Source organism: Pelmatolapia mariae, linkage group LG22, assembly GCF_036321145.2.
Source record: "Pelmatolapia mariae isolate MD_Pm_ZW linkage group LG22, Pm_UMD_F_2, whole genome shotgun sequence".
In the NCBI taxonomy this organism is placed as follows: domain Eukaryota; kingdom Metazoa; phylum Chordata; class Actinopteri; order Cichliformes; family Cichlidae; genus Pelmatolapia; species Pelmatolapia mariae.
The window spans coordinates 22,440,827-22,450,277 of NC_086245.2; the positions used below are offsets into that span (position 1 = coordinate 22,440,827).

The window sequence follows — 9,451 nt, forward strand, 5'->3', positions numbered from 1 at the left end:
CTCTGTGTGTGTGAACCCCCTCCCTCCGTCTTTCTCTCTTCCTCTCCCTCTCCCTCACTTTCTCTCTCTCTGTCACACACGGACAATATCTGTAGAGTGAAAAGTTATGTTATGAGCAAGAGTAATCACTACACTTATTGAGAAAAAACTTTTTAACGACTATAGGTTTAAATTATTTGTCGAGGAATCTTACAATTTTATAAAGCAGGCTTTTAAAACTCACAATTTATCAATATATTGCCCATATCGCCATCGTGTGGTCAATTATGGGAAGATTTTGTTGAGCCCAAGAAATTGCGGTCCTCTGTTCCCCTCCAAGACGCCAGAGGGCGGTAAGATAAGCAGCTGAACAAAAACTGCGTCAAACACACCCCTAAAACTGTAGGAAAAAATGCGTTTCCTTTCAAAATAAAGTGTATTATCTGGTGTCATACATAAGAGGCTACATTTGTCTGGATATCGGCAACAACAGAGTGCAATTTTAAAGGCCTTTCATTCCTCATTGCACCGTTTTCTTTAATTTCAATGGATTATTCGCGAATTTTCCGCAATAAAGCTTTTACTTTTAAGTAAGACCGGAAGTTCATATTTCTATCTCATGACGCTTGATACAGCGAGAGAGACTTAAACAGGCGATTACGGAAATAACTGCTTAGCCCGAATCAAATAAATAAAGGATTAATATCGAGTGCACCACCTGTGTAAGCCCGTAACACCCGTCACAATGTCCAGACAAGCCAACCGGGCAACAGACAGCAAGAAGATGGTAGGCGACTCCTACAGGATTAATGGCAACATAGCAAGCTTAGCTAGCAGGATGCTAACCGTGGCTGTAAGGCTAAATTAACAACTCACTCATGTCTCTGAGCTGAGCTAATCGGCAAATTATGCATATTTATCTTGCACGTGTGACTAGATACAAGAAGTATATTTGTACCTGTTTAACATTTATTTCATTGTTGAATAATGCCGGCTTTGACTTTGACAGGAAGTGGAGCTACAAGCTAAGTAGTCTTTTACAAATGACAACAAAACACAAAAACACATTTAAAACCTATTTTTAAAGGATTTTTCAATGTATATGAATTTGAACGTATATGAATTTGCAATTTATTAACTGAGCTGACTAAAACTGTAAAATACCTTTCTAAAAACGACGCTAAAACACTATTTTCCAAGCAGGTATCGTAGCTCCTGTGCCGTGACAGGTCATTCGTGTCAGCTGTGGCTCTAATGTTAACAGTTATTTTTATGGTAATAGCATTAGATCTGTATAGCTTTTAAAGTTTGGTGTGAAAACTGAAAGATCAGCAATAGAAAAATGTGCCACATATTAATGAAACGTTATTCAATCCTAAGCTGGCATCAAACGTTATTTCAGCTATAGGAGCTGCCCTGGGACGATCTGTTTAACTTCTAGATGCTCAAAAATATCCCATCCCCAAATTATTATTTAAATTAAAATGTTTTATATAGGCTTTGCTTGCTGGTAAAAAGGTTGTCATTTGTCCAGATTTGTGTGGGGCAAACATAACATGTGATCTGTGTGGTTTTTGAGTAGTTTATGTGTTGTTTTTGTGTTTGTTTGTTTTTTAGAACTCGGAGTTGTTCACACTGACTTATGGGGCCCTGGTCACCCAGCTTTGTAAAGACTATGAGAATGATGAGGAGGTCAATAAACAGCTGGATAAGATGTGAGTACTCTTTCAAGGATTTTTCCTGTCTTTGAACGAACCATTTGCTCCACATACAGTAAAGGCATTTCTTTAAGCACAACAGACAGACACTTGTGCTTAAATTTGTGACCATTTGAATAATAAACTGTGAATTAAGCTTGAGTCTGGCCAAATCCTCTTTTGGGGCTCACATCCAGCTGTCGTTTGAAAATTGTGTAAATACTGTTAAATGCACTTGCTGTGTGAAACAAAAAAAACATTACTTAATTAGAAACACAGGAGGTAAACTTTTCCATCACTTAAACAGTAACTAGGCACTTTATGAGGTACACCTATTTGCTGCCCTTCAACACAAATTCCTAATCAGCCAATTACATAACACCGCAGTTCATTTAGGTTATCCTGTCTCAAGCTGTTAGGGAGGCAACAGTAACTCAAATAAGCACTTGTTCCCACCAAGGTATGTAGAAGAGCATCTGTGAATACACAGTGTGTCAAACACTGGGATACAGCAGCAGAAGATCACACCAGACCATGAATGAAGTTCAAAACCACAGCGCTTTTTCTGTGTTAGCTGGCTTAACACAGTCGAAAGCCCCCCCCTGTGGCCACCACAGTGCTTTTTACCAACTTTCTGTTAAGCTGGGTTTCTGCTCTGCTATGTGAGTGATTACATAAAAATAGTGATTTTGCAGGTCATGTGACTCTTCTTTCACACAAAAACAGATCCTCAGATAATGATCATAAAATAGTGATTAAAAATCTATATCAAATATAAAGGTATACCAGTAAAATGCAACATTGTCACAAAGATAAGAGATTAATGCTACTGAAGAACATTAATCTTGGGATTTATTTCACACAGCGGTAAATAAACAGTTCCGTGTGCTAGAGCAGGGCGATATGACCAAAAATATTTATCACGATATACATTTGAAAATTTGCGATAACGATATAACTGACGATATAACTGACACTAGACAAAATACTTTACAACTCCACAACTTTATTAGTGCAAAAAAAACCCCATCAATGTATTTTCACTTAAACAAGCAGCTGTTTTTTATGTGCATTAAAGTTATATAGAAATTTAACAGTGCAAATGCAAATTCCTTGCTGACAGTGGAAATTGGCCGACATATCCTCAGCATAACCATGTATAATATCCACAAAACTTAAAAAGAGGTTATACACACACACAATACGATAATATTATGTTGAAGCACAGTACGTATCACTCCGCGAGGCTCCTGCCTACGATAGCCGTAATGCTCTGACAATCCATCAAGCGGTGCGGGTTCGTAGCTTAGCAAAGTCGTACTAAAACATTTGACAGATTTTCGAGCGCCGTGTACCACATAAAATCGTCGATTTTCAGAAAAATCAAAGGATTGATTTTAAGTGTGCCGTATTTTCCAAAAAAACACAGTAATAACGACGGCCCGCTAGCATGCTCTACCAAAAATAGTACTTTGTTGTGTATCTGACGGACAAAAGCTAAACCAGTTCCACACCACTGAAGTTGCAGCATTTTTACAAACCAATTCTGGTTCATCTGTTTCATTTAACGATCCGCTTTCGCCCTTCTCATTCTCCGTTGCCGCCATGCTTTTTCCGCCATGTGCGTATGAAAACAAAGGCAATGCGCATGCGTGTTTTACCCATATTCTATCGCGATATTTCATTTTCTTATAGTTGCCCAACATTATACCGGTATTACCGTGAACGGTATGATATGGCCCAGCCCTACCGTGTGCTGCTATTTATTTTAAAGGTGACTGCGGCACATTCGAGCTTTGAATCTTTGAACTAGGTCCATTTAAACATTAAAGGTTACCGTTCTGTAGCCTAACAAAGGAGATGTGGAAATCATTTTACTTTGTCAGCAGAGGAAAGTGAAATGAATGTGTTTTGTTCTGGTAGCCGCAATTCCAGCAATGTAAAAGAGATTTGGCACCAAATTAGAAAAACATGTGCAAACTTGGTGCATCCAGCTTATTTTAAACTGAAAATTGGAACATAACCTGGTCAGGTCTTCAGCATAAGTTACCACGGCGATTTAGCTAGGTAAAAAGAGAACCACTTTTGTGACACAGAAAACTGACTTTTAAGCTCGTAAAAGCTTGATAAGCTATTAAATAACATGAAGGCATGGATCAGTCCGGCATCAAGCTGGTGATGTAATAATGTGTAGTGTATCCATCTTCTGATGGTTGTTTCCAGCAGGATTAAGTACCATGTCCCAAACCTCAGATCATCTCAAACTGATGATCTGAGGTCAAAACAAAGGCACCCTTTGTTTAATTTATAGTTAATAAGTTCATGTATGTACCATCAAGTATGTGCTATCATCCAGCCTGTTTAATTTGATACATTAAGAAACATAAACCTGGCTTTTCTGGTAGATAATTCCAAGCCGCTGAAACTTACTACATAACTGGTATGATGTGCAGGTGTGCATCATAAACCCATAATGTAATAAACACACAATTTATAACATCATACATAATTTTGAACGTATCACAGGAAGTACAATGCTGGTGACAAGGTACTGCCGTGTATTCTTGTACATGAGTATTTATCTGTAACAAAGTTCAGTGCTTCTGTCTTGCATATGTTGAGCCTGTGGTTTTCAATGGATGCTCTCAATCATGCGTCCTTTGGGATTTTTGAAGCCTCTTGGGTGACTCTTTATAGCTGACAGCTTCATTGTACTCTTTAAGCGTTTTCCTATTTTCAGTTCATAATATAGCTTGACACAAAATGGGGCAGAGACGTAGTCTTATCGGATTTCATTTCTTACACTGCTGCTTCTCCTCTTGTAAGTTCTTTGGATGGGGTCTTTTGAAGAAGCAAATATTTAATATTAAGACAGAAGAATGCCTTAGGAATGCCAAGCAGGAGACAGTACTCCCCCAGAATAAGATTAAGACAAAATGATTGGTTTCTAACTTAAGAAATTTAAATGATCCTGTCATGCTGACAGACCTTTGGACTGGATGTACTTTGTTTCTTTGGCTTGCGGTAACCCTGAGCTGTCAGGACGAGGCTCGTCTTACCTGGCCTTAGAAGGCAGTGAATCTGCACTGCCCAATCTGCCAGATGCCATCCAGCTGGTTAGAGACAGACCATGTTAGGATTGGGATGCATTCATTGGCTTCACACTCTGCTGTTAGGATAAGTTGTCTGGACTCTTTAATCAGAAATGTCATTATTTGGCAAGTATATGAACCAAAAATATTTTGAAGGATTTGAAGCTGTCTGCCATGGCTTTACAGTTTGCCGGAGGTTAATCTGTCATTTCCCCCCAACTACTTTTCCTTTAATATAAAAAGAAAACACGACTTTGTCTCTTACCCACTTCTCTCTCTCTCTGACGTTCTGACTTCCACAGGGGTTATAACATTGGTGTGCGTCTGATTGAGGACTTCCTGGCACGCTCAAGCATCGGCAGGTGTCAGGATTTCCGAGAAACAGCCGATGTCATTGCTAAGGTAACTGCAAGGTTCCAGGCCAATCAGAGCATGACCATGGACTTCTCCCAAGATAGACAGAGGGAAATGGGAGAGGGAGGGAGGGACAGATTAGAGGGAACATTTCTAATAAAACACCCTAACACAGGATGGGTGAAAGAGTGTCAGGATAAGGGTAAGGGGTAAGTAAAACCGTTATGACTAAGTGGACAAGAAAAGCTTAAAATACAGAATGAAGCTTATTTCTAAACTTTATGCTAAAATCACATTCGTGTGAGTGTGTGGAAATGATCCGGTGTGAAATGTGATGCAAATTCAGTGATACATCTCTGGTTTGCCATCTTTGGACTTTTATTTTGAAAGAGAACCTGTTAAGCTTTTCCTTATTTTCTCTAACATATTTGCTGTTGCAATCATAGATGCTCACATTTGTCATGGCCAAAGTAACAAGTTACAAGTAATCCCTATGAACCAAAGGCTCTAAATACTGGCTGTGAGCACAGAAACCACACCCACCTGCTATTCAAACTTTCTGGTAGTGAGGGGCAGCCAATTAGAAGGTTACAGGCCTTAATAGAAACAGTTCATTTATTTATTTATTTTTCATGTAGTAGATGTAGTGATGTGCTTTACCAACGCCCAGTATAAGAAAAATAAGAATTATTTTCAAATGTGAATCATGGATAGTTGTTAAAATAGCTGGAAGTTAACAAAATGGGTCTCTGTTCAGCTTTGGCAACAGGGCTGCATAACTGAGTCTGGTTTTATACTAAGTCACCTGGCTGTCAGTTTTTCCATATGACTTCCTTATGACAAAAGGACACAGACAGACAGACCAGGAAGGCGGCTCTCGGGCTGCACGTTGAGCCCTTCAGTTGCTTTCGAGGTGTTACATCTGCGTGCAAAGGGAGTCATTCCACAGATGTAACAACACTCCAGCTCAGGGACCTGGCTCGTGGTCATGAAGAGAGAGGTCAGGTCTGTAAATGGAGGACCACTATGGGACAGCGGTTTGGAAGGTGCAGTGAATGACTGCTTCAGGATATCTCGTGACCTCTAGCTAAACTCTGAAATCACCTCAGCAATTCTTCAGTTAAATAGACGCAGAAGAGGTCTGTTATGTGGTCACAACAGATTTTCTACAGCTGTGGATCATATTTTCATTATTATTCTGTGGCTAGTGATGTTAAAAACTGGAATAAGGACAGCAAACATTTTACATATGAGTGCAAATCTGCCCAGGCCAGCTTAATGTTGGAATTATTTGGAGCCGTGCAACTGGGATTTTGTTTGCTCCATTGAAATTTTATTTGTCAGAAAATGAGAAAGCCTGCCGTTCCCTCTATGAAAAAGTGATAAAGAAGAACAAAAGCCAAAAAAACTGATGACTTTATCAGAAAATATTTGTAAATGATTAATGTTTTTTTTCCTTTTTTTTCTACTCTCTGTTGTTAATATTGGGGTCTCCATTAGGTTGCTTTTAAAATGTACCTAGGAATCACCCCAAGCGTGACCAACTGGAGCCCTGCAGGAGATGAGTTTTCCCTTATCCTCGAGAATAATCCACTGGTAGACTTTGTGGAGTTGCCAGATAACCACAGCACACTCATCTACTCCAACCTTCTGTGCGGCATCCTCAGAGGAGCCCTGGAGATGGTAAGATAAACCTCAGAAGTTTTAAGGTGCAGCATGTATAGGATATATGGAAAAATATAAAGAAACAATGGTGATATGGTTCCAGTGCACAGTTACATTTAGTTTATGCCGTGAAATGATGGCATACATCTTTAATGATGTCTACTACCAATTTTATTTTGGATTTCCTCTAATCCACACAGGCTCAAACATATACATCCACCAATATTTGGTTAAATGTCTCTTAGCAACTTGCAAGATGCTTTTTTATATCCATCACCAAGATTCTGACATAATTCTGGCTGGATATTTGACCACTCTTATTGGGAAAATTGTTTATTTAAATTGGTTGGTTTTCTGGCACAGACCTGGCTTTTAAGGCTATGTTCACACTGCAGGTCTTAATGCTCAATTCCGATTTTTTGATCAAATCCGATTTTTTTGTCTGCTTGTTCACACTACACATAAAATGCGACATCAAACGCGCTCTAGTGTGAACGCTCAAAGCGGCCCGCATGCGCAAAAGAAGATGTCACACACAACTCGCTCTGTTTAGACCCAGAGGACACAATATTGTTTGACTGATGGCCCTTAATATAAAGACTTCGGACTTTATGTTTCCAAATTTTTGCTTTAAGTTATTTTGTTATTTACATAATAATGTAGATGATCCTTTTTGCTGTTTTAGAGGAGCGGTGCTTCAAAGGATAGTTGCAGATTTCTGTCAGAATCTGCAGAAAATACAGTAAAAATAAAATGTCCACATTTCTCCAACGTGGTCTTCCCAACAGTTTCACCGGATGGCAAGAAATAGTTCGCGATGTCCTATCGGGCGCTTCTTGGGCGCTGATAATTGGCGTCTGTCTTGTGTCAGTGACGTAAAAGACGGATTTAATGTGACTTGACCGTTCACACAGCAGTCGCTTTCTAAAACATCGGATACGTATCGGATTCAGGACCACATATGAAAGTGACCCAGATCGGATTTGAAAATATCGGATTTGTGCCGTTCACACTGTCATACCAAGATCGGATACGGGTTGCATAGGGGCAAAAAAATCGGATTTGATCACACCCATTCTCACGAGCACTTTCTCTACAAGTAGTGCTTTCTAACTACATTCACACACATTCATACTCACACGTTAGTATCTTGCCCAAGGATACTTGACATGCAGACTGGAGGAGCCAGGAATTGAACCACCAACCTTCCGATCAGTAGGTGACCTGCTCTACCTCCTGAGCTACAGCCCCCCCAGGGTGGAGTCTTGGGAAGTTTTCAGAATGTTAATGTTGGCCAGCTTTATCCATTCCAAAACCAGTTTTGTTGTGTGTTTGGGATCATTGTCTTGTTGAACACCCAACTGTGGCCAACCTTCAACAGTCAAGGTTTTGATTCTAGGTGAAATTGAAAAATTTGGAGATAGTTGTCCTCCTTCACTCGTGCATGATGCCCAAGAGCTTTTTTTTTTGCTGCCAACACCATACTTGAGAGTAGGCACCGTGCTCTTAGATTTGAAAGCCTAACACATCTTTTGTCATTGTGGCCACATAGCTCAAACTTTGTCTTATCTCACATTAAACTTTTCTTCCGAAAGCTGCTTGATTTTGGAGCAGGTGCTTGTTTCCTGGTCAGCACCTTGTCAATCCATGACAATGTAAAACTTGCTGTGGACATAAAACCTGATGAACATTCATGCCCATGATGAGTGTATACAACTTCTGACCACAACTTTAATAGTGGAAAATGAACAAATGAGGATAAAAGTCTGTCTTCCTTTTTGTTTTTTAAAACAAAATCTTTATGAATGTGGTTTAGGTCCAGATGGCGGTGGATGTGAAATTTGCCCAGGACACTCTGAGAGGGGACAGTGTGACAGAAATCCGCATGAAGTTCATTAAGAGGATTGAAGAAAACCTGCCTGCGGGAGACGAGTGATGGAAACACAGAGATCACCTGCATCCCACAGAGGGAGGACTGATTTAAACACAGAACACTTTCACACATTAAAAGATGAACACAATTCACACCATCAGACCACGTGCTCAACTTTAACAGGATGGTTACTTCTCTGGCAACATAACATCTCTACGAGTCGATGTGAGCATAAGAGGCTGATGGATGATTCACTAAAAGTACCTGAATCGACTCGTAGCTTCAGTTTGACCATTTATTTGTTACTAACCCATGTTTAAAGACTCGTTGACGTCTTTTTCTCATGAATAAAGTGTTTTGTTTATTTTTGTTCGGCACAAGGCGAGTAAGTCTTATGCCAAGTTTTTTTTTTTTGGTTGTTTTTTTTTTTTGGGTCTATTCTGTTCTTTTTTTGTTTTTAATGAAATCACACTTTATTGCTGCCAATTATTTGGCATGTTAATTTATGATGATGTTCAGTAAAAGTGACATATTTGATGTGATGCTTTTCTCATCCATTTATGAGATTTGAAACCTTCTAACATGCCTGCTTGGGGACCTTGAACACTTTAAACCAAGCTCTTTCTTACACAAACACACTAAATGTTTCACGGTACTGTTATTTCTTTGGAGCTGTTCTGCAAAGGCAAACAATAACCGACCTTAATTTCTCTCTTATGTTTGTTCAGGGCCCATAGAAGCAATTTGCATGGGTGCAGAAAAGTCACCAGTTGGGGCTGTCACACCTGTGA

At 39.5% G+C, this 9,451-nt stretch overlaps 1 protein-coding gene across 1 annotated transcript; it reads left to right on the forward strand.

Annotated features, from left to right (window-relative positions):
• The first annotated feature begins 609 nt into the window (after window positions 1–609).
• On the forward strand, window positions 610–9,197 carry trappc3 (trafficking protein particle complex subunit 3). The gene is made up of 5 exons (XM_065471116.1): window positions 610–766; window positions 1,597–1,694; window positions 5,071–5,170; window positions 6,623–6,805; window positions 8,604–9,197. The coding sequence occupies exons 1-5, from the start codon at window positions 725–727 to the stop codon at window positions 8,721–8,723; spliced, it is 543 nt and encodes a 180-aa protein (XP_065327188.1). The 5' UTR covers window positions 610–724; the 3' UTR covers window positions 8,724–9,197.
• The last annotated feature ends 254 nt before the right edge of the window (window positions 9,198–9,451 follow it).